This window comes from Schistocerca piceifrons, chromosome 2, assembly GCF_021461385.2.
Source record: "Schistocerca piceifrons isolate TAMUIC-IGC-003096 chromosome 2, iqSchPice1.1, whole genome shotgun sequence".
In the NCBI taxonomy this organism is placed as follows: domain Eukaryota; kingdom Metazoa; phylum Arthropoda; class Insecta; order Orthoptera; family Acrididae; genus Schistocerca; species Schistocerca piceifrons.
In genome coordinates this window covers 827,952,066-827,979,520 of record NC_060139.1, presented here as the reverse complement: position 1 = coordinate 827,979,520, position 27,455 = coordinate 827,952,066, and the positions used below count along the sequence as shown (strand labels likewise).

Here is a 27,455-nt window from a genome sequence, read left to right as displayed (position 1 = left end):
CTATTATTCTGAATATGGTTCACCATTGAAACGCTACAACTTCTTCTCCAAAAGTCTATAGCTAATGCCAGTAGATTCACTTTCTGTCAAGTTTCCAAATCCCATATCTTTGCACCACACCTAGCAACACTCTCAACAATGGATTTACAGGAGCTTTGCATCATCCTTTTTGTTATACTGGTGTTCCAGAGAACAGTGTCATCTTATTGCTCTTTTCATTAGTCTATTTTGTTATTTATATGAATTGTGCTTATGATAAGGGATAACAGTACTTGCTTCAGATATCACAGCATTTCACATGTGTTGTCTTTATCCCCAATTACAAGACCCTGATTATCAGTGATGAGGAGTGGATATTACGTTTTATCTTCTGTGAGTTTTCCAGTTTTGATCCATCTCTTAAGTGTTCCTCCAAGTAGATTCTAAATCAGGTCAGTGTCATCGAATACATTTGTCACATTCCTTTTCTGACTGGTAAAACTGTGAAACTCAGTTTCTTACTTTAACTGTACTAGTACAATCTGTATATAGTTGTACATCTTTAACATATGTGCTGTAGTTGGAAAGTTATGGTAGAATGTACATACTCCGGAGTAAAGGAACTGCGCCCTGAAAAGCAGAGTTGTTGAGTTATCAGCAGGCATACACAAAAAATACTTGCTTCTAGAGTAATCAATTTTCAAGCTAGAGTACAAATACAAATAATACACACACACATACGCACACACACACACACACACACACACACACACACACACACACACACACACACACACATGCACATGCTTGCCTGTGACAATACATGGTACCAGTTAGATGAAGAATGCCAGTGCCATTCAGTAGGAGAACTAGGCTGGGGGGTGTTGGATTGTGTCAGATGGGGTGTGTTCAGTGAGAGATAGGAAAGAGGCAGGAAGAGGGGTCAGGACAGCTGGCCAGTGGTTGGAGACAGACAGCCACTTTGCCAGCTAGAAATATGGGAGGGAGGGGTGGCAGATACACAAGCTAGGCATGTGATGAATGGGTGCCAGAGACATTGAAGGTTACATGAACTGGGAGGGGTGATAGGACAGAAGAAGTGAAAACTTTTGGGTGGAGGGTGTGGGGACAGTGGGTTACTAGAGAATGAGACAAAGATGATTAGGGGAGCAAAGGATATGTTGCAAGGATAACTTCCAGTTTTGTAGTTCAGAGAAGCTGGTGATGGATGAAAGGATTCAGGTGGCCTGAGTTGTGCGCCAGACATTGAAATTGAGCATGTTATGCTCATCTGCATGTTGTGTGGCACAACTTTGATCTTGGAAACAGTTTGGTGGTGGCTACTTATCCTGGTGGACAACTAGCTGGTAATAAGCTGTGCAGTGTTTGCAGCAGAGTTGGTGTAGGAGATGGCTGCTTTCACAGGTAGCCCAGCCCCTGTTGGGGTAGGATAATCCTGTGACCAGACTGAAGTATTAAGTGTAGGTTCGTTGGACTGGTCACTTCTTGCACCTGGTCCTTCCACAGGGATGTGATCACTGTGGCAAGGGGTTGGGAGTGAGAGTAGCTTAGGGATGGACTAGGATGTTGTGTAGTTTGGGTAGGTGACAGAACAGCACTTTAGGTGTGGTGGGAGGGATCTTGGGTAGGATGTGGCTCATTTGATAGGATGAGGATAGATAATCAAAGCTCTAATGAAGGATATGGTTAAGCTGTTCCAGTACAGGATGGTATTGGGTGACAGAGATGTTGTTCCTTTATAGGTGGAACCCTACTTATCACTGTTGATGCCACCTCCCTATTCACCAACATCTGTCACACCCATGGCCTTCCTGCTACTGAACTCTACCTGCCCCAACATCCCTCAGACTCCAAAGTCACTACCTCATTCCGTATACACCTTACCAATAAAATCCTACACCAAACTACTTTGCCACTGATGTGAAATCCATGGCACAGCCATGGGACCTGCATGGTACCTTCTTTTGCCAAGTTTCTGGGTCATCTAGAGGGAATCTCCGAAACCCTAGTCTGGTTCAGGTTCATTGGTGATATCTCCATGATCTGGACTCAAGGCCAAGACATCCTATCCTCAGTCCTACAGAATCTCAACACCTTTCTCCCATCTGCTTCACTTGGAACTCCTCAAACCAATGTGCCACTTTCTTAGATGTTGACCTCCACCTCTCTAATGGCTCAAGCTGAAGGTCTCTGTAATATGCTGATGTGGTACCTCTGAATAATTCAGCTTTACTGTGCCATATTCAGCCTTCTGATGACTATTTCACTGTACCTCAGGCACTGGAAAACAAACACAAGACTTCACAAGCACAGCCATTGCCAGGTGCATTGCCTCATGGGGCTCCACACATACAGACAGTGTGAGACAACCCTACTTCAATGATCAAACCTAGACTCTGATTGAACCTTCTTACTTTTGGGTGCAGTGTAACCTTATATCTTGTTATCTAGACGTTACTCTTTATTTTGTTCTTGTCACCAAGGATTAACTCTTTATCCTTCTATAACTGATGTTCCATGATTACTGAATTAATAAATAAAGTGTTGTCCTTCACTACAAGTGGCTCATCAATAAGTTTTTTCCCCTCTGTGGTCATGGAGATAAAAGTGTCATAAAGGCTTTCAGAGACAGGCACCACCCTTCAATCCTAGCCTGCAAACAGATTTCCTGTGCCATATCCTGACACACTCCCAATCCTCTCCCCACCCCAAGAATCGTCTACAAAGGAGTGCACCCCTCATCACTCAATATCACCCTGAACTGGAATGAGTGAACAATACTGTTCCTAGCTGGAAAACCAGCTATCACTCTCTGAGCCACTAGCCATCCACCCCAACCCCGCTCCTGCCTCCAACCTTTCACATATCATTGCCTGAGTAATACAACTGTGTTATCATGCCAATCCACAACCTATTTAATGGAACAACCTGAATAAAAATAAATTACTGTCAACCATAATCACACATAACCTCCATGCTGAGTGTGAAAATTGCTTTGATTGTACTATGCACTTACGTAAATTAACATTTAGGTGTATGCAGGTGTAATGTTCATTCCAGATGTAATGTTATTGTTAAGTAAGCACAGTAAAATGCTCTGGTTTTCACTGTAGGATATAGACAGTGCCAAACATAGAAACATTATAGATAGAACGGAATAGACAAGAAAAGCTTGATAGTTCACAACATGCCTGGTGGAAAGGTCTCCTATGGTTGCAAAGTACAGAAAACGGAAAGTGTACCCTTATACAGACAGATGTATTTAGCATTTGTTATGAGCATCTAAGAAATGAAATAAAACAAATCATATAATGGATTTTGAGAAAAATTATCTACAGTACTCAGTTATTGTGGCGACTTGTTTGAAGGTAGATATAAACCAAAAACTTCCAGATTTTTAACTTGTAACTGAAATTATACTTTAAATTCCATCACATTTTCTGATACATTCACCACATCACAGAAGCTAAACATGACTAACTCAACATCATTAAACCATTTTAAATATTTCCAGGGTATGGCTTTTGAATTGATGGAAAGACAACTGCTAGGAATCCATGGTCTGCTGCCTCCACGCATCAAAACCCATGATGAGCAAATGGCTCTTTGCATGCTTAATGTGGAGCAGTGCACTGATGACCTGAGCAAGTACAGGTACTTAATGGGACTTCAGGTAAGCAGTCTAGATAATACCTTTTGTATTCACTGCTGATGATATTATAATTATGTATTGTAATTTATTGTATCTATTGAGCAGTACTATATATTTACTATATTTATAAACCTAAATATGTCAGAAGTAATACCATTTTTTTGAAGATTCTAAGAAATGCAAAACTGGCAGCATAAAGGAAACAATTTTCACTTGAATGGAAGGTAGTGGTCTAATCTTCCAAACTTGATAGAATATCAGAAAAATGATTTTCGCTTTGCTGTTTCTCCATAAACCGTCTTGTGAATGAAAATAAATTGAAACAGAAATCACAGTTCAAACCTATCAGATTTTATCAACTGTAATACTCAGAGCTAAGTATACTAAAGTTAGTAGATCCTCAGGCATTTTTATTTCTCATTATATCCAAGTATCCATTTGTGACATAAATTCAGGACTTGTCTTCCATCATGTAGTCTGGCAATGTGTGTCCATAACAAATCATCATATAAACTTTTTATTTTCTCAGTTAGATGTGGTTTATATGTCAGTGACTTCAAGCAGGCCAACATTCACCAGAAATCATGGCTACATATATGAAAATTTTGGAGAGAAAATATCTTTCCACATTTATTTTTCAAGAACATAATATAAATACTATAGAAAAAAGTATATTTTTGTTTTAGAGTGATTATGAGTTCATTTAACTTAATTTACTGCTTAAGGCAAATATTAGCAAAATAAAAAAATAATAGATTTACAAAAATAAGGAACTGTAGTCTACACTGAATATCACAATGGATGTATGTTCATACCAACTCTTGTGTGTCTGTCACCAACTGAAGGAAAAATTATTTGTATTTTGACATACTTTCTGGAAACACAAGTTTCTGTGACATATGCGACATGGTTGAACAAAATTTCTTGGAACTTTGTGTTGCTCTGGTGTTTCAGAAATATTTACATTGCCAATGCTGGGTGTGACAGATTTGGCATTTGCCATTTGTCGATCATGCTTGTCGGCAAGAGCCTTGGAAAGCTGTGAAGAACCACAAACATGAGTCTTGTGGTTGTTGGCAGTTAGGCACTAATAGGAATAGTAACCAGCTGCATCTAAACTGTTGTTCGTCAAAAGAGCAAGGAGAAATGCACATCCTTGTATGAGAGCAAAAATACATTCATTACCATCGCCAATCTATAGTTTGTTTGTAGGCACTGCAGCACTTGCTGCAGCAGGTGTTGTCTTTGAGCAGTTGTGAAACAGTCTTTTGGTCATTGTTTCTTTGAGCTGCTACTTGGGAGCACTCATGTCTTACTGCATTGCATGGATTTGTTCTGCTAGCAGAAGCTGGTACCCTCTTGCTGCATCCAGTGAAGCTAACATAGTACTGCCATTACAGATTAGAGAAGCCACACATTGTCATCAATATTTAAGGCGAAGACAAGTTATCACTGCTAATAGAAATTACTGTGCGTTTAACTGCAAATGGGAGTTTATTAAATCACACATGTTGTAGGGTTGCATCTTAACCTTCAGCTTTTGCACCAATGTTTGAAGGTGACACTAAAATTCTAATGGGTATCTGTCACCAATATAACTCTTGTTGAATATGTAGGTGTCTTGATTTCCAAACACAGCAAAGCACTTGCTCTTTCAGAAGTTCATATTTGCACATACTGAGTGTGCCTCAAATAATGTCTGACAGTAAAAATAGAGTTTGAGCATCCAAAGCACCAGTGGTGAGTACAAATTGAAAAATGAGAGCTCCAGCACTTTAAACCATAGATTTGACTGCTGGAATTATGATTTTTCTATGCAGTGTGGAAGGTACAATGTTGAAATGTTTGTGAGTTGCATATTACCGAAAATTCCAGCAAATGTCTGTAAGTTAGAAGGACATGAGAACTTAGATTAATTGTTCTACATTGTGACATTTTAATAATTGTTCCAGCAAGATGGTGTTTTGTGTACCCAGCACTGTAAATTCACATTTGGCTAGTTCTTGTGATCCACAACTTTCTGCAGAGTCACCACTTGAGGGAAATGTTGATTCACAACAATAACAACAGTACCTACATGTTAGTACTGAAATATTTCAGTTTATTATTGCTCATTTGCAGACGCATATGATACAAGACATTACAAATGTATCAACCACAAGGAAGTAAAGCGAAAGATGGGAAGACAGAGACACTAGTACAAAAGATATTACACACTATATTCCTTCAGTTATTGTCTTTAGTTATCAATTAATTGTGTCACAGGATTTAGGTTAGCACCTCACTTTTGTAGAGCAGAAATGGAGAAAGGAATACTTGTCACATTCATGAGAAATTATCCTAAAGCTGATAAATTTTGGTCAGGGCAGCATGTTGAAGCATAAGCAACAGGGGTAATATTTCATAATACAGTAAAGCTTGCTCAAATCGGCACATGTATAATTCGGAAATCTGCCCAAACCATACAAGTATTTCAGTCCCAATGCATTCAATGCACTTTTATATGCTGATTTTTTGTGTAAAGTGGAACGTGCCCAACTTGGAAACGGAGTGCTAATCTTAGAACATACTTAATAATTCATTGTATAATGTGGAAAAGAGCCCATACAGTACTACTGTACTACAGTTCATTAGTTATTCATGATTCTACAAGGACATTACTTTGAACAACACTATTAAGTGGCACAAAACCAAGAAAAGAGGTCCAGCACAGTGCAGCACTGCTGGTGTGGATAAGATTTAGGACAAATGGATGAAAGGGAACAGGTAGATGAAAAGAAAGGTGAAGAAGACCGGAAATAAAGAAATTAACGAAATAGTGTGGGAATGGTTTGTAAGTGCGTGGGCAAAAACCTTACCTTTATCTGGACCCATGTTGCAGAGTGAGGCTCTGAAAGTTGCTAAAGAGCTTGGAATTATGGATGAAGGCATCCACAGGATGGCTGGTCAGTTTCAAATCTAGCAGAACATCATGTGGAGTGAAGTGTGTGGGAAAGCTAAGGATGTGCAGGAAAGTGTAACAACAGAATGGAAGACACTACTGTCCAACTTAATTGTGAATTATGACCAGAAAGACGTTTTCAATGCTGATGAAATGGGACTGTGTTATTGTGTGCTGCCTTCAAAATCACTTGCATTTAGAGATGAAAAGTGGACCGACTGAAAAATGTCCAAGGAAAGACTCACTGTACTGCTGTGTGGAAACATGTTAGGTGAAATTGAGAAGCCACTGGCGATTTCAAAGGTGGCAAAACAGCATTATTTCAAATATATAGATGTCTATAAGCTTCCAGTCACATTGCAAAGCTATAAAGAAGCATGGATAGTGAGTGTCTTATGAAAAAATGGCTGGGCTCGTTCAATGCCAAAATGAAAAAAGGAAATCACCAAGTTCTCCTTTTCCTAGACAATGCAATCTGCCACTCAAAATTAACGTTATCAAACGTGAAATTGGCTTGCTTGCCTCCAGATTCAACCAGCCCCACACAACCTATGGACCAGCAGGTTATTTACACATTCAAGTGTCATTATAGCTGATTACTGATGCAATCTCTTATTCTTAGTGTCGAAGAAGCTGAAAGTGCATTTGCTCTTGTACTGTCAGTTTCTGTACTGGATGCAGTAAATTGGATTGGCTTGGCAGTAAAGGAAATAAAACCAGAAACTATCACCCAGTGCTTCAACAAAGCAAGTTTTGGGGGTCAAGAAAAGACGTTTCTGTGGCCACCAAAGTTCAAGAAAATGCAGTAGCCATTGCTGAATTCATGAAAATGCGAGACATTTCATGTAGTTCATATGATTACATTCTAAGTGATGACTTTCTGTCAACTCACTCCACTTTCACTTCAGCAACAGATTTAATAGAAATCCACAAAACAGAGAATGATGGAGAAGAAACAAAGGAGGAAAAAGAGGAGCAAAATGATGTCCCTAGAAAAATTAATATGCCTAGAGAACTTTTTGGAGCTATTGTATGGTACAAAAAAATTGCCTAGAAAAAACAATTTTGAACAGAAAATTAAAACAAGTGTCCCTCCTTGTTATGTGGCAAAAAAGCGAAATGTAAAGCAAATAAACATGGAAATAATATGTATGTACATACAATAATATACAAATTTAAAATTTGAGTAAAATATAGAAACGCCTTGTTATTTATCAAATAGTGTAATAGTCCAGTGTTGTATTGTCCAATATACAGTAAATGAACATCTATGGTGCTGAAGTGAAGGTACGTAAATACAGTATATGCATAATTAAAATTTTTTACTGTACTTTTGTTCATGATACCTGACAAATTTTACATGGCCCAGTGAGTTTTGTGTAATGTGGAAACTTGCCCAATTTGGAAAATTATTTTAGTCTCAGGCAATTCGTTTTTGAGCAAGTTTTACTATACGTTTCATGATAGGTAACTGTAACTGAAAACAAGAAAAAAAGTTTCTATTGATTTTAATGTAGATTTTCTAAAAAAAACTCTTCCTATAAGGTCAGTAACATTATCATTCAAGTTTCCAACTAAGTTAGTTAATTGTTCAAAAACAGCCATTAATAATATCTATATAGAAAGATCTAATGAACAGAATTATATTACAAAACAACTGAATGGACTCCCAGATCATGACATTCAGTTCCTTTTGTTGAATGTTAATACTGATTGGGATATAAAATCTACTAAACCTGCGTTCAAGAGTAAGCCAAAAGTTGATTCTTTTAGGAAGCTACTGAAAGACATGAACTGGAGAGATACTGTGCTCATGAATGAAAACTAGCACACTTTTATTAATAAAGTCCTTACCTCATTTGAAAGTTCTTTCCTACAAAAGTAACCAAGACTTATTGTGCATATACAACCTAAAAATAAAAATAGATAAACCAACCAGAGTAACAAAGCATAGTGAAACTATAATTGATCATGTAATAACAAATATTCCTACATGCTATTGTGACGCACAGGTAATAAACTCCACATTAGCAGACCATTTTGCAATCATGATAGACATAAATATAAAGACTAGTGATTCAGTGCAGAAGATATGGGAGATGAGAAGACAGAACTACCCACATAACACAAATCTGCTAAAAAAGATGTTAGAGGCAGAAAACTGGGAAACAATATATGCAGCTAAAGATGCAAACACCAAATGGAACCAGTTTTTTTCTTTATTCAATTATTATTATGATGTTACATGTCCTGTTAGTAAAAGGCTTGTCAAACAGCAACAAAAAAAGAGACGAATTAATAAGTCAAAATAAAACAAATGCAGTAAGTAAATTGTTAAACCCCCCACATACAAATCATACTATGGTTTTCATACCTACAACGGATGCAGAAGTGTCAAACCTAATAAAACAACTTACAATTAAACATTCATCTGGCTTGGATGGTGTCACATCACATCTCATAAAGGAATGCAGAGAATGTATATTAAAACCATTGACACACATGCTGAATGCTGCAATAGAAGAAGGTATATTTCCAGATTCACTGAAAGTAAGTAAAGTGAAGCCAATATTTAAGAAAGGGAACAGGGATGAATTAGGAAATTACAGGCCAATATCATTGATCTCAACATTTGCTAAAATCTATGAAATGATAATAAAGAATAGAATTGTAAGTTTTATAACAAAGTACAGTATACTGCATTCATCACAACATGGTTTCAGAGAAGGGAAGTCAACAAAAACAGCATCAACAGATATAATTGAGCACATTCTTAATTTACTTGACAGGCAACAAAACACTTGTGGGATTTTTATGGACCTATCTAAGGCATTTGATTGTGTGAACCACTCAAAATTAATGATGAAATTACACTCCTGGAAATTGAAATAAGAACACCGTGAATTCATTGTCCCAGGAAGGGGAAACTTTATTGACACATTCCTGGGGTCAGATACATCACATGATCACACTGACAGAACCACAGGCACATAGACACAGGCAACAGAGCATGCACAATGTCGGCACTAGTACAGTGTATATCCACCTTTCGCAGCAATGCAGGCTGCTATTCTCCCATGGAGATGATCGTAGAGATGCTGGATGTAGTCCTGTGGAACGGCTTGCCATGCCATTTCCACCTGGCGCCTCAGTTGGACCAGCGTTCGTGCTGGACGTGCAGACCACGTGAGACGACGCTTCATCCAGTCCCAAACATGCTGAGATCCGGAGATCTTGCTGGCCAGGGTAGTTGACTTACACCTTCTAGAACACGTTGGGTGGCACGGGATACATGCGGACATGCATTGTCCTGTTGGAACAGCAAGTTCCCTTGCCGGTCTAGGAATGGTAGAACGATGGGTTCGATGACGGTTTGGATGTACCGTGCACTATTCAGTGTCCCCTCGACGATCACCAGTGGTGTACGGCCAGTGTAGGAGATCGCTCCCCACACTATGATGCCGGGTGTTGGCCCTGTGTGCCTCGGTCGTATGCAGTCCTGATTGTGGCGCTCACCTGCACGGCGCCAAACACGCATACGACCATCATTGGCACCAAGGCAGAAGCGATTCTCATCGCTGAAGACGACACGTCTCCATTCGTCCCTCCATTCACGCCTGTCGCGACACCACTGGAGGCGGGCTGCACGATGTTGGGGCGTGAGCCGAAGACGGCCTAATGGTGTGCGGGACCGTAGCCCAGCTTCATGGAGACGGTTGCGAATGGTCCTCGCCGATACCCCAGGAACAACAGTGTCCCTAATTTGCTGGGAAGTGGCGGTGCGGTCCCCTACGGCACTGCGTAGGATCCTACGGTCTTGGCGTGCATCCGTGCATCGCTGCGGTCCGGTCCCAGGTCGACGGGCACGTGCACCTTCCGCTGACCACTGGCGACAACATCGATGTACTGTGGAGACCTCACGCCCCACGTGTTGAGCAATTCGGCGGTACGTCCACCCGGCCTCCCGCATGCCCACTATACGCCCTCACTCAAAGTCCGTCAACTGCACATACGGTTCATGTCCACGCTGTCGCGGCATGCTACCAGTGTTAAAGACTGCGATGGAGCTCCGTATGCCACGGCAAACTGGCTGACACTGACGGCGGCGGTGCACAAATGCTGCGCAGCTAGTGCCATTCGACGGCCAACACCGCGGTTCCTGGTGTGTCCGCTGTGCCGTGCGTGTGATCATTGCTTGTACAGCCCTCTCGCAGTGTCCGGAGCAAGTATGGTGGGTCTGACACACCGGTGTCAATGTGTTCTTTTTTCCATTTCCAGGAGTGTATATCAGTATGGAGTTAGAGGAAAATGCTGTGACATACTTAAATCATACATTATAAATAGGAAACGATGCACAGAAATCAGACATACTAGTGGGGGAAATATAAAAAACTACAGATCAGAATTACAAACAGTTAAACACGGTATGCCGCAAGGGTCTGTGCTTGGGCCAATACTATTTATACTCTATGTAAATGACTTCCCTAGCTATATAAATCAGAAGCTTATAATGTATGCTGATGACACAACAATCATTTGCACAGCTGACACAAAGGAGGAGCTTGAGAAGGAAGCACTCCTGACTATCGAAAATGCAAATAAATATTTAACACAAAACAACCTGTTTATGAATCAGTCTAAAACAATGAATGTAGTATTTCAGACCAAGCATAGTGAAAATTATAATATAAATGTTAACGTAAATGAAAAGACTATTAAAGAAGTAACCAGCACAAATTTTCTAGGAACTATAATAGACAAACATTTGGCATGGGGGGAGCACATAGATGCACTGTGTAAAAAGATAAACAAACAGATCTTCATCATGCATAAAGCAGCTAAGACTGTGGATGATAAAGTCCTCAGATCAATGTATTATGGACTTGTCTTCCCACATTTGTCTTATTCAGTTCATATATGGGGAAGTGCACAAGCTGGCTACTTAAAAAGAATATTCACAATTCAGAAAAGGGCAGTGAGATGCATTGCAAAAATACCACCAAGACAGACCTGTAGGCAAGCTTTTGTACACTATAATATTATGACAGTATATTCACTGTACATATACCAAAGCATAATGGTGGTAAGGTCAAGTGATAAACACCTCCTAAATAAAGATGTACACAAACACGGTACAAGAGGAAATGAAAATTACTACATGATAAACAGAAATCTAAAACTGTCTATGACTGCCCCAGAAGAAGCAGGCAAAAGGTTTTTTAATAAACTCCACAAAATCATTAAAAAAGAAACAGACCTAAAATGTTTTAAAATCATTTGAAACTATATCTCACAGAGAAATGTATATACAGTTTGAGTGAATACTAAGATGGTGTTTAATATGTTATATCATTACTGAAATGTACCTTTAAAAATTATAATGTATGTTGTTTGGATTTGTGTGTACATATAATGTGAAACATGTAATACCTTTGTATGATTATGGACTATTTCTGTTTAATCATTTGTTTCATTTATATATAATGAAATCAAGTTTGATGTTAATAGCCTATTGTATGACACACTCAATACTCTCAGCTGGATTTTCAGCTGGAGTCCATGGGCAAAGAATAAATAAATAAATAAATAAAAAATCTGTGAAAAGCCATAAATGACTCAAGAAATAAAAGTTATCTTGTAAGACATACAGGAAACTGAACCTGTCAATCAGAAACAGCTCTGATGTTGATACTATAGCTCATTACAAGACATACTGCAAAACAGTGAAGAGAGCAGGTGTAATACAGACATCAGATCAAATACATTACAAGAAAAGACAAGAAAAGTGTAGCTACAACAGGTAACAAGATAAAAGCTACACGGGATATATTGAAAGAGGAGAGTGGCCGAACCAGAGATGAAGAGAAGTAGACACAGTTGAGAGTAAATGATACACTGATAACAGATGTGTGCAGTATTGCAAAACTTTTTAACAAGCATTTCATAACTGTTACTAAAAACATGAGGTTTTATGTTAAGCAGATGCTACTGTGGAATATCTCAGACCAGCCTTTACAAACAACTATAGTAATATGAATATGGCCCATGCTGCACCTGTAGAAGTAAAGGCCACAACAAGGTCTTTAAAATAAAAATTTCTTGTAGTTATGATAATATATCACCATAGTTAATGAAGAGTGTTCTTCTGGATTTAGTAACATATTAAGTTATTTGTGTAATCAACAACGATATTGTTCATTTTTTCTCAGTGGTTGAAATACACTGAAGTTAAGCCTTTGTATAGGAAAAGAAAAAATATGGACAAATATCAATCCAGTTTCACTTTTGCCAGAATTCCTAAAAATTTTAGAAAAAGTAACATACAGTTGGCTTTTCAACCATCTGACTATAAATAATAATCTGACTGGGCAGATAGGCTCTTACCTTTAGGTTATCTGGTTTTCAAATCTTGTCTGGTGCAGTCCCCAACAATCAGTCTTTCCTTCTTATCTTGTCCAGTAAGTCCCCCTTAACCTGGGGTTCTAGATGACTTTTCCAAACTGTCCCCATTACCTAAACCTCAACAGCCTTTTTCTTTCACCACTCTTCCTTCCCCTTCAACACTTCTGTCAAAAGCTAGCAAATTTTAATACCTTCATACGTGTGTTCTCCTGGTGCCACTTGGTGAGTATATGTTTTATCCATCCATTTACATTATTCAAAAAGTGATTAAGTTCATTGATTACAAATATGACAAAGTCAAAGACACAGTTTGGATATATGGGTTTGTATATTGAGAAGTTTACTTATACATACAGCAAGAATGTACTTGTAACCGGCAATACATAAACCAACAGCTATAGTTTCATCTCTCATTTGTTCCAGAGGCAACCAGTTTTGGCATTCCATTATGCCATCATGATGGCATGGCATGTAAATCACAATATCCTTTTAAGTAAATTAGAATATTATGATTTAACTAGAAAAGCTGTAAGTGGTTCAGATTGTGTCTCTCTAACAGGAAAAAAGGGATCAAAAAGAAAAAAGCCCTGTTTTAAGCTACCAACCATCATCTAATTGGGAACTAATTGCATTTGGTGTTCCACACTATTCCATCTTAGGGCCCTAACATTTTCTATTGTTTAACAATAACTTTCATCACTAACATTACCATATGCCAAGTTTGTTATGTTTGCAGATGGTACAAACAATGCAATAAAGGCCAAATAATATATAGTTTTGAAATGATATGTTAATGAGATTTACATGGATATTAATAAATGGTTCCTAGCCAACTCTCTGTCACTAAAATAAATAAATAAAACTATATGCAGTTCAGTACTTGTAAGGACCATACCACAGAACTGCATTCTGTAATGACATAATAGTTTTTTTTTTGTCCAACTATACATCAAATCATGCTAACATGTAACACAAATTATTTGTGCTGTGAACTCAAGAATCCCCTGCAAACATCCATTCAAGGAACTGGAGAGACTGCCTACTGCCTCTGAAGATATTTATTCCTTAAAGAAATTTACTGTGAAGAATATATCTCTTTTTTGAACCAACACCCCAGTGCATTGAGTTAATGCTAGAAATAAGATTAAACAAACCTGTGACCATTCATGCTGCCCTTCTCTATATATGTCCAATATCCCCTCTTAGGCCTATCTGGTATGGGTCTCACCCACTTGAGCAATATTTTAGAATTGGTTGCATGAATGATTTGTAAGCAATCTCCTTTGTAGATTAATTACACTTTCCCAGTATTCTATCAGTAAACTGATGTCTACCACCTGTTTCACCCATGACTGAACCTATATGATCATTCCATTTACATCCCCACAAAGTGTTACACACAGGTATTTGTATGAGTTGGTCAATTCCAACAGTGACTCATTGATACTATAGTCATAGGATATTATGTTTTTTTTTGTTTTTTGTTTTTTTTTGTTTTGTTATGTGAAATGCAAAATTTTTTCGTTTCTAAACAATTAAAGCAAGTTGCCAGTCTTTGCACCACTTTGAAATCTTATCAAGGTTGGACCGAATATTTATACCACTTCTTTCAGATAGTACTTCATTACAGATAACTGCATCATCTGCAAAAAGCATGATTTTATTATTAATACTGTCTGCGAGATCATTAATATACTATATGAACAGCAAGGGTCCCAACACACTTCTCTGGGGAATTTCTTTAACATCAGATGATGGCTCTCTATCCAAGATAACATGTTGCATCCTCCCTACCAAAAAGTCCTCAATCCAGTCACAAATTTCACTTGATACCAGTGTGCTTTGATCATCTTAACATATACAGCCATATTTCTGTCCCATTCACCCAGCAACCCATCAGACTTATGTCATTATGTCAGAGTCCACAATGTGTATCTCCCTCAGCCGGATATTGCTAACAATAGATCGAATGACCAGTTTCGATGTGATCTCTCTCTTCATACAAGTACCACTGAATGACTCACTCAATCTTATTGGAGAGAGGTTCGATGGAGCTCTCCTTGACTTATTCAGGTATGTTCTAACCTCAATGTACTTCCTACAAGGGAGTCAATTTTATGAGCAAATGGAAGGTGTGGATTGCCCTCTATCACCAGTGGTTGCCAACCTATTCATGGAAAGATTTGAAGAGGAGGCCCTAACATCGGCCACATATCAACCCAAGTGCTTTTTTCTTAGATATGTGGACGATAACTTTGTCATTTCGCCCCATGGCAGGGAGAAGCTAGATGATTTTTTGGAACATCTGAATTCACACCACCCAAATATAACATTCACAGTGGAACTGGAGAAGGATGGACAACTGCCATTCCTCGATGTATTGGTCAAGAGAAAGGCTGATGGCACATTTGGGCACAGTGTGTACCGCAAACCAACACACACTAACTTATACCTGCAAGCCAACAGCTGTCACCATCCAGCACAGAAGAAAGGAGTGCTAAAAACTCTAGTCCACAGAGCATGTACCCTGTGAGACCCTGACAGTTTGGTGATGGAAATAGAACACTTACAGTCAGTGTTTAGCAATAATAGATTCTCATCCAGAGACATCCAGAAGGCCCTTCAACCTGCCAGTCAACCACAGGATCCAGAAGAAGAACCAGGAGAGGTGAAGAGGGTGGCATACTTGCCATATGCTGGACCAATTTATGTTAAGATCAGCGGAATCTCACGAAACATGACATCAAGAACATATTTTTCCCACCCATTAAGATTGGGATAATGTTGTGGAATGTAAAGGATGAGCTGAGGTTACAGAAGCCAGGTATTTACAACATACCATGTGAGTGTGGGATATCATACATCGGCCAGACCACGAGGGCTGTGGACATCAGGTGTAAAGAATATCAGAGGCACACCAAACTCATACAGGCAACCAAATCAGCCATAGCAGAACACTGTCTAGAGCTCGGCCACTCAATGAACTACAATGACACCAAGATTGTCACACAGACCCCTAGATATTGGGACTGTGCAATAAAAGAGTCCATTGAGATCAAGATCACGGAGAATCTCATCAACCATGACAATGGATACCAGCTCAGCATGGCCTGGGATCCAGCTCTTGAACTTCTGAAAACTCAAAGCAAAACACATTGAGATGTCACAAGAAACAGGAGTGGGGACCTAGAAAGCAGCCACAATACAGAGCACCAGACACTACAGATTTGTCCTGACACTCCTGAGATAATGATCACAGTGCTAGAAGACATCCAAGTCAGGCGTGGACGTTGGTCGGCACACCAATGATCAGAAGGGACCATTGGAGCCATGCCTAGCTAGTGGGGACCAGAAACGGAACTCTCGATGTGGCATGGACTGATTACGAAATGCCCAGCAAGAGACAGAAGTGGAAAACGAGGAAACAGCAATGAGACAGAACACCCGACGTTACAGACCAGTTTTGACAGACCTCAGATGATGGCCACGATCCCAGAGGATGTCCACACCAGGTACAGAAAGCGTTTGGAACACAAGTGACCAGAGGAGAGCATAGGAGCCGAGCCTGGTGCACGCGGACCACAAACAAAATGCTCGATGTGGCGCAGACCAGTTACGAAGCGCCTAGCAAGAAACAGAAGTAGAGACAAAGGAAACAGGCAGGATACAGAGCACCAGACACTACAGATGATGAATGTGACCCCAGAGAGTGGCTGAACCAGGCACAGACAGCAGTGGAAACACCAGTGACCAGAGAGGACCCTGGAAGTCGCATCTGGCAGGCGCAGACCTCAGGGGGAACACCTGATGCGGCACAGACCAACTAGGGAGCACCCAGCACCTTACAGGCATAAATACTGGACTTGATCTGCCCAAGGACCATTCTTGGGCAGCACCTGAAGAAGACAGCAAGATACACCATCGAAATACTGTGCGAGAGCGATGCAAACATCCAGCAGAAGTCCTGTTTTTTCAAAATGTCAACAGATCACCGAGAAAGCTTATTTATTACTTCATTGCTATTTGTCTTTACACAACTCAGATGAAAATTGGCAAGTACTGGTTCAGTGAATTGGGAGTTTTGGTGGAGAATTGGGATTAAAATACTGTCTAGCCACTAGACTTTTTGTAACACACAGCTTTTTTTGGTGTATGCTAATGGTTTCTCTTCACTGTAATATTGCTTGCAGAAAGTAGATATCTCCTTCTCTCATCTCATACTATTACAGTTAATGTTAAAATTACTGGTATCATCTTTTTGTATGTGGAACCAAATGACTCAGCTATCTTTGGTGAAAATAAGTTGTATTCTCAAAGGAGTATGGATAAAAATATTTTTAAAACTGAAAGGTGATCTAAAGCTCAATGTGCAGAATTATTTGGGTGTAGTGAGATACCGCTGGTAGAAAGGTGTCAAAAATTAAGCATTCACATCACATCAAATCATCCCTGTGCATGTTTGCATAAATTTCATGCATATTAATGAAGAACTAATGGAGAGCTTATATTTTTGTACTGCTTGTAAATAATGTGGCTGTGTTTGTCAACAGGACAGCAATGAGAAGCTTTTCTATCATTTATTATCTGATAATGTGCAGTCCCTATTGCCTATAGTCTATACACCAACTGTTGGACTAGCTTGTCAGAATTATGGTCTAATTTATATGAGACCACGAGGACTGTTTATAACAATTCATGACAAAGGACATGTATATGAAATACTCAAAAACTGGTAAGTATAATTATTCCATAATGAATTTCAGTTAATGGAAAATTTGTATATGTCCTTTTTGAGTTATTGTTAAGTTCACATTTTTTCCTTAGGCCTGAATCTTCTGTTAGAGCCATAGTAGTTACAGATGGAGAAAGGATCTTAGGTCTTGGTGATCTTGGTGCTTATGGTATGGGAATCCCTGTTGGCAAATTGGCTCTTTACACAGCCTTAGCGGGCATTAAACCCTACCAGTGCTTACCTGTAACACTGGATGTTGGCACCAATACACAGGTAACTTATTTACCAAGACTGTCTGAGGAACTTTAACACTACAACAGTTAAATATACCGTAGCTGTTACTTGAATGTAAACTGAATTTTGACAGATGTTCGTTTTTGGGTGCCTTAATTATTTCATACAGATTGGCATTTCTCATTTACATCAGTATCTATTTCTATAGATTAACAGTTTATAGCTTCCAGCCCTGTGGCTGGACAGCTATTACCTCTTAACTGAAATTTAACCACTTATTGTCACAATGAAGTTAAATGAAATGTTTCTAGCTGAATAAGTAAGGAATGGCTGTGAACATTTCTGGTTAACATTCTTAAACAAATAGGGGTGCACATTATGTAATTCTGATCAAAAGGCAGTGATTATTTGAGAAAAGATTCTTATACACTTTTATTAGATCATGTGCTCAACTCCAAGGCAATTTACTAAAATTTATTCAACCATGAAGTAGGCAATGACTTCATTTATATGTTTCCAACTTCAAGTAAAATTACAAGTCACAGTTACTGACTGATATCTATTTCATGTGCACTCTAAACTCAAACTAAAACCATTTACTTATTAACTACAGCACATTCAATTTACAAATACATTATCTGCTATTCTGGGTGTTGACAAGCACCATGGTGTGAATGAACAAATTTGGGAAGTCTGTGACTGATACTTTTCTGTGAAGTGCATACAGCGATTTTGGTTTTTAGTTTTAACTGAAACTGCAGTAAACATTACAGTAGGCCTTGCTGTAGTGGAGCCATGCACATATGATCTTATATAAATACAGTGTTTTAACTGGTTGTGAATTTCTTCTAATGAAACTCAAACAACTGAATTTGTTATAACCAAAATCATCAAGGACGCAAATACCTGCTGTGATATCCTGCTGTGAATGGTATTTTGTTATATCCATTTGAGGCCTCTGGCATAAACTGATGGGCTAGAACATTATGACAACCTGGTTAACAGCTTTTGGTCCACCTTTGGAATGCAGTACAGCAGAAATTCTGCATGGCTTGAATTCTATAAGTCCTTGGTAGATTTCTGGAGGTATGTCTAATGTCAGGTGTCTAATCATACGTTATGCAATTCTCATAAATTACAGGCCAATAGTTTGTTGTAAGAGGGTGGATATGTAATAGCACCCAGGATGTGTTCCATTGGGTTCAGACGACATGAACTTGATTACCATGACATCTTGCTCCTCAAACCACATGATTCTGGTCCTGTGAGAACAGCTGAAAGGCGCCACAATGATAGAGGAAGATATTAAGCAGGAAGTGGCACAGGTAGTCCACAAACATGTTCGCATAGTCCACAGCTATCAAGGCGCCTTCAGTTACTGCCACATTGTCTCTTGTTTGCTATAGCATAATACTGTCCCCAGCAGCCTGCATCCATGTCAAGGTGCATATTTTGAGTAGCCATTCACCTGGATGATGGCATAGCTGGATAAGACATTCAACCTGCTGTAACAAGAAACATAATTCATCTGAGACTTTTCCACTGATCCACAATCCAATCTCAGTGATCCAGGGCCCACTGCAATCATAATTTATGATGACATTAGGTCAATATGGGAAATTGTGGTGGTTTTCTGCAAGTGAACCTCACGCATGCTGAATTGTGTGTTCCAAAACACTTACGCCTTCACTAGCATTGTACTACATCAGATATGCCACTGATAACCAACAATCCTGCTTTAATACATGATTCCAATACAACACTGTTACACCACAAGGTGCATGATTAGCCATGTGCTTGTCTGATAGCACTTCTTTGATGTAACTAAATGCAACTCTTTCTAGTGCCATATTTGAAGTTACATGACAACAGAGAGCAAAAAGTGGCATACAACTTGTCTGCTCAACAAAGTTGTATTCAGTTACATTAAAGGAGTGTCACGAGATAGGTGCTTGGTTAGCCCTGCTGCTTATGTCACTACAGCTACTGCATTGGAATTCCACCTGGACTGGGCACTGTCTCTTATGAGGTGTGGGTATTCAACATCCTGTCACCTGCTCATGGTTTGACTGTTCTTTACCACTTTCCATAGATGCTCAGGATGGCTGCATCTAATGGTCAACCAGCTTCACCATTTCCAGGATGCTCTTCTCTGGTGCCAGATCATAACAACCTGGTCAGAGTCACTTATGTCATTAGATATGGCTATTTGCAATCAGTATCATCACTAGAATGATCTCTGTGTGTCTCTTCTCTGCTTATATACTTTTCTTATTATGTCACATACTTGCAGTGCCACCAGGAAGCATACAATTTTCTGGTGGGCAGTAGTCATTATGTTCTGGGTTATCCCTGATGTTAGAACAAATATGTGGCCTTATCAAATGAACTAATTGCAAGAGACTGTCAGAATAAAAACCACCAATTACACAGAAAATAGCTAACATTTTAGGGTCACTGGATTTTATGGAAACAGCAGTGATTTTTATGGAAGGATACAATTTTGTAATGTGATCCACTGTCTGATCACCAGTGCACATCATAATAATGTTCTGTGTAATTGCTACTAAGCAACGTGCCAGAGGTTTCTCAGACTGTCACCATTTACCGCATTTCCCTGTCACAGACAAAACAAATCAAACTAATAATGACTGATACAGCAATTATTTTTGCCATTTTAGTTTGCTCACAGCCACAAAGAATAGCTATCTTCATTTACAACTCAAATAAAACAATATTTTGTGTAAGACAAAAAATATTTCTCTCATTTTTGTTGAAGGCAAATGACAAACTTGAATCTGTGTTTTCATTCTTGTTTTGCCCTTTATTACAGAAACTGCTTGATGACCCTCTCTACATTGGACTAAGGCAAAAGCGAGTAAGAGGAGACCAATATTCTGACTTTGTTGAAGAATTTATGCAAGCAGTGGTAAAGAGATATGGTCAAAATACTCTTATACAGGTAACATAATATCTCTGTTCTAATTATCCAAAATTAACTAATTACCAAAACAAATTCCCACTATGTTCATTTATGAAATTTCTTAGAGATAAACCTACTAATGCAACTACACATTTGCAAATAAGAATTAAGTCCATTATTTGTCACAAATACTTCAGAATTTTTGTAATAATAAAATAAATAAACATCATATATGATTAGGGACTTAGGGAAAATTGTTCTCATCTCTGTCTTCATCACTGAAGAAGCAAAGCCAGAACATTCTGTTTGCTTTGTTATTTTAACATGTTTTTTGTTATGAATGAATTACAAAATCCAAAATCCAAAAAGATTGTCAAAATGACAGTTTTCTGTTGGATTGTTTACTGGTATTTTAAAACACAAAAATACTGAGTAAAATAAAATTTGCTTATCTGCTGATGCTGGAGTACTTTGAAAGCCTCTTCTTTCTTTCTTTTTATGTCCAAAAATCGTTAGCTTTTTGCAGACTTTCATCCTAATACTGAACAATATCACTGGGACATCTATGTAATTTCCTTATATCTTGAAGAGTATACTGTAATGGGGGAAACCCAGCATTCCAAAACATGCTTCATGTCTTAAACCTGATCCCACTCAGGAAGGACATAGTCCCCAGTCTTCTGGCTCCATCTTATTAGATTGGTCTTCTCTACTGGCTGCTTGTAACTAATTGAGCTACTTTTTGCATTGTTGAAGTGTGTGTTGTTTTGTATAGCTTGTGTATCATAAACTTCATGTAGTGAACTATTATGTGATAAACTGAATTAAGGATAACAGCTATTTTCTTGATGTAGGCAGATTCATTACAGAGAGAGCAGGCTGCATAGATGGGAGACCTGTCTAAGACAACTCCAAGATACCTGGTTGTACATGTAACAGCTGGAATTCCACAGAGACATTACATTTTTTATCCCAGTCTTGAGTGTAAGGAAGAAAGGAAAATAAGAGTTTATAGCCTTCTCAATGGTGAGATAATTAGAGACAAACTTGAATTGGAGAAGGATATGGAAGGAAATTAGTGATGTTCTTTCACAGTTACTATCCTGACATTCACCTTAAGCGATTTATAGAAATCACAGAAAACCTAAACCACTCTTCTGGTTTTTCCATTTTCCTTTTTTGCCATCAAACCAAACATAGAAGATCTGTTAGGAACCAAGGACTGAATTATTCAAACTGAATGGTAATCCAGGGAGGATTAATATACAAACATCAAAAAAAGTTTTGCATCACCCCAGTTCCCAGAACTCCTGAAGATACATGCTGACTGTGGATATTGTATCACAGACACAGTCCCTTTGACTGTTCAGAGATGTCACTAAATCTGTCGAAAGATGTAAACAGCCATGCATGAGTAGCACCTATTAGACAGAGGGGATCTGACAGCTGATCAGTTCTAGTCACTCCCCCAGGAAGGAGGTACACAGCTTGTGTTCTCCATAGTTCAACCATACCTAAACAGTCTATGCTGCAGTTTGATTGTGTCTGCCAGGAAGGACTCTCAACAAAGAAGTGTCCAGGCATCTTGGAGTGAACCAAAGCAATGTGGTTCGGACATGGAAGAGATACATAGAGACAGGAACTGTCGATGACATGCCTGGTTCAGGCCGCCCAAGGGCTGCTTCTGCAGTGGATGACCACTACCTATGGTTTATGGCTCAGAGGAACCCTGACAGCAATGCTAGCATGTTGAATAATGCTTTTCATGCAGCTACAGGACATGAGTTACGAGTCCAACTGTGTGCAATAGGCTACATGATGCACAGCTTCACTCCCGACATCCATGGTGAGGTCCACCTTTACAACCACAACACCACGCAGCGTGGCACAGATGGGCCCAACAACATGCCGAATGGGCCGCTCAGGACTGGCATCACATTCTCTTCACTGATGAGTGTCGCATATGCCTTCAAGCAGACAATCATTGGAGACATGTTTGGAGACAACCTGGTCAGGCTGAATGCCTTAGACACACTGTCCAGGGAGTGCAGCAAGACAGAGGTTCCCTGCATTTTTGGGATGGCATTATGGGGGGGGGGGGGGCAATGTACACTGCTGGTGGTCATGGAAGGTGTCATAATGGCTGTACAATATGTGAATGTCATCCTCCGACTGATAGCGCAACCATCTCATCAGCATATTGGCGAGGCATTCGTCTTCATGGATGACAATTCGCACCCCTATTGTGCACATCTTGTGAATGACTTCCTTCAGGATAATGACATCACTTGACTAGAGTGGCCAGCATGTTCTCCAGACATGAACCCTATCGAACATGCCTGGGGTAAACTGAAAAGTGCTGTTTATGGACAATGTTACCCACCAACCACACTGTGGGATCTACACTGAATTGTCATTGAGGAGTGGGACAATCTGGACCAACAGTGCCTTGATGAACTGGTGGATGGTATGCCACAACAAATACGGGCATGCATCAATGCAAGAGGTTATGCTACTGGGTTTTAGAGGTACTGGTGTGTACAGAAATCTGGTCCACCACCTATGAAGGTCTTGCTATATGGTGGTTTTCATCAGCAATAAAAAAGGGCAGAAATGATGTTTATGTTGATCTCTATTCAAATTTTCTGTACAGGTTTCGGAACTCTCAGAACCAAGGTGATGCAAAACGTTTTTTGATGTGTGTAGGTTGACAATTATAATTTTGTAGTTTATACGAGGTGCATTCAAGTTCTAAGGCCTCCAATTTTTTTTCTAATTAACTACTCACCCGAAATCGATGAAACTGGTGTTACTTCTCGATGTAATTGCCCTGCAGACGTACACATTTTTCACAACGCTGACGCCACGATTCCATGACAGCGACGAAGGCTTCTTTAGGAGTCTGTTTTGACCACTGGAAAATCGCTCAGGCAATAGCAGCACGGCTGATGAATGTGCGGGCACGGAGAGTGTCTTTCATTGATGGAAAAAGCCAAAAGTCACTAGGAGCCAGGACAGGTGAGTAGGGAGCATGAGGAATCACTTAAAAGTTGTTATCACGAAGAAACTGTTGCGTAACGTTAGCTCAATGTGTGGGTGCATTGTCTTGGTGAAACAGCACATGCGCAGCCCTTCCCGGACGTTTTTGTCGCAGTGCAGGAAGGAATTTGTTCTTCAAAACATTTTCGTAGGATGCACCTGTTACCATAGTGCCCTTTGGAACACAATGGGTAAGGATTATGCCCTCGCTGTCCCAGAACATGGACACCATCATTTTTTCAGCACTGGCGGTTACCCGAAATTTTTTTGGTGGTGGTGAATCTGTGTACTTCCATTGAGCTGACTGGCGCTTTGTTTCTGGATTGAAAAATGGCATCCACGTCTCATCCATTGTCACAACCAACGAAAAGAAAGTCCCATTCATGCTGTCATTGCGCGTCAACATTGCTTGGCAACATGCCACACGGGCAGCCATGTGGTCGTCTGTCAGCATTCGTGCCACCACCTGGATGACACTTCTCGCATTTTCAGGTCGTCATGCAAGATTGTGTGCACAGAACCCACAGAAATGCCAACTCTGGAGGCGATCTGTTCAACAGTCATTCAGCGATCCCCCAAAACAATTCTCTCCACTTTCTCGATCATGTCATCAGACGTGCGAGCCCGAGGTTGTTTCGGTTTGTTGTCACACGATGTTCTGCCTTCATTAAACTGTCGCACCCACGAATGCACTTTTGACACATCCATAACTCCATCACCACATGTCTCCTTCAACTGTCGATGAATTTCAATTGGTTTCACACCACGCAAATTCAGAAAACGAATGATTGCACGCTGTTCAAGTAAGGAAAACGTTGCCATTTTAAGTATTTAAAACAGTTCTCATTGTCGCCGCTGGCGGTAAAATTCCATCTGCCGTATGGTGCTGCCATCCCTGGGACGTATTGACAATGAACTCGGCCTCATTTTAAAACAATGCATATGTTTCTATCTCTTTCCAGTCCAGAGAAAAAAAATCGGAGGCCTTAGAACTTGAATGCACCTTGTAGTATTTACATTACTGAAAGGTCTATTGCTGCAATGCCAGTAACTATGTTCTCCTGGAAACCTTTCTCTATGTGTCCCATGACAAAAATAACCTGACTTGTGTGGCATTGTTGAGCTGGACTTTTACACATACCATAATAGTATTTTAAATAGTTTTAAGAAATGACAGAGAAGAGAACTTAGTTACTAAATATGTTTGGGTATTTGTCTAACTTTAATTTGGAAGCTGCTTTTTATCTTCTCTGTAATTATGAAATATTACAAATGCTGATGCAGTTGTTACATAGTTATAACGCTCATTGTTTGGTGTCAATTCCAAAATGTTTAATTTGCTCTTTACTTGTGTCCTCTATGTTAATGGCATTACCATTTCATTTTCTATTGAGACCACTGTTTTGTGCCGGTAAAGAGAGAGGAGTAGTCTTTGGATCACATGATGTTTTTGAGTTGGAAAATATTTCATTTATCTTCCCATTAAGACTAAGTTAGTGTGTAATCTGGTTTCCTCTCTCTGTGCCACTCTGTTTAGTATGGTACGGTATATCTTGGTTCCCCATTTAACTTCCTTACCACAATCGAACAGTACTGTTACTGTATGCTACACTTATTTAGAAATATTAAAAAATCTGAACTTTATTAACCATTCTGTCAGAAGGGTGCAGTATTTCATTAATTTATCCATTAAATTAATTTATTAATGAACCTTATCATAATTAATTCAAGAGCTTCAATTACATAATGTTAAGTAATAGAAAAAGATAATTTTAGCAAATCTTTTTAACTTATATTAGATGATGCATCTAATGAGCATAATATATATTTCTTTTAATGTTTCAGTTTGAAGATTTTGGAAACTACAATGCATTTCATTTGCTTGAAAAATACAGACAAAGTTATTGCACATTCAATGATGACATACAAGGAACAGCCTCAGTAGTTGTGGCTGGATTACTTGCCTCTTTCCGTATCACAAAGACGCGCCTGTCTGACAACATAATACTGTTTCAGGGTGCTGGACAGGTATCTATGAACTGTTTACTAAAATATCATCATTGAAGGAAATACTGTATAACTAACTTTATGTTGACTTGTGACATAAATGCACAAGTGTATGTCACCATGGTGCTCCGTTATTGCTTTTTATGTATCTCTTCACATTGGAAAACAATTCTTGAGTCAAGACTTCAAGTGGCAGAAGTTGGCAGCACTTCAAAGGATTATTTTTTCTTAGAGAAATGAATTGTTGCTCATTTGAAAGGACCATGTGAGAGTGGAGATTTGTTTTTGATAGTGACTGACAGCTGACAGCCATTGCATCAACCATTAGTCCTTTGTAAATATTCCTGCATTTTGCTGCAGTATTCTCATATTGTAATTCATCCATACACAACAATACCATTAGTAAACAGCCTCGTGGTGGTTTGGATGATTCAGTTATACAGGATTTCATTCTTTTGGAGTTACTTGGAATGTACACTTTTTTACCTTGTTTCATGTGCTATTCTTTCACCTTCATTTGTATTATGATAATTCATTATTTCTGCAGCAATAGCAGTTGCACTTTCCAAGTATATTAACTGACCAAAATCCATAAAATGGGAAATGTCAGTTTTGCTGTAGGATACTGTTTTTTCCATTGACAATATGATTTTCGATTGTTTGATGATGACAAAAGCAAATAGTGATACTGTGTTATATTTCATAGAATGTACAACAAGAGGTAACAGAAAAGTTTACATTCAATGATTCTCAATGTATTAGTAGTGGCATAAAAATTAGCTTAGAATTCGCCCAGGAAGCTAGACTAGAATTAAACAGCCTGCCTATAGGGCACCAGAGATTGAACATCGAATTAAAGTCTTTTTAGAGCTGTAATGTTTTCTAATGATAGAAACAGATAGATCAATTGCCCAACAAGTCCATGCAAAACACGGGTACAGCAAGATATGAGCATGCTTAAGAGGTTCATTACAAGCACTTGTCTTAATTTTTTGAAAAATCATTCAGTCCTTAACACTTAGTAGCGCATTACATATCTTAAAAATAAATATTAATGGCTGTGTGCTAAATGAAACTCTACAACCAAACATTTTTATGTCCTTGTAGATAAGAAAGCAAATGTAGTTGGTATACCACAACATTAGCTAACTGAATCTGAAAAAGACATTTTTCTTCCTCATGGCTATGTTGTCACTAACATAATGTGCAGAAAACAGAAAAAAAGATGCAGTTGTAATTCTTGTCAAAGATGGCATGAAATTTGACAAAATTTAATGTGGGCCAATTTTGTTAGAAATCAGATTGAGTGTCCAACTGCATAATGATGACAGACCAAGAAAATGATAGTTCTCTGTCTTTATAGGTCTCTAAATCAAACTGTAAAAATATTCTTCAAAAATTTTGAACTTACAGTGAGAACAGATTTTTTGAAAAAAGGAAATATCACTATCTGTGGCAACTTCAATAGAGATATGACAGACTCTGACAAGAAAGTTTCAAGGTTGTTTTTTAATAGTCCAAAGTA

General features: G+C 38.9%; 1 protein-coding gene across 1 annotated transcript in view; it reads left to right on the top strand.

Moving 5' to 3' along the window:
- The window catches only part of LOC124776423 (NADP-dependent malic enzyme-like), a 106,763-nt gene that overhangs the window by 32,908 nt on the left and 46,400 nt on the right, over positions 1-27,455 (top strand). Inside the window, 5 exon segments of the mRNA XM_047251417.1 lie at positions 3,515-3,673; positions 17,546-17,727; positions 17,820-18,000; positions 20,795-20,923; positions 25,769-25,951. Coding sequence (XP_047107373.1) covers positions 3,515-3,673; positions 17,546-17,727; positions 17,820-18,000; positions 20,795-20,923; positions 25,769-25,951 — 834 coding nt within the window.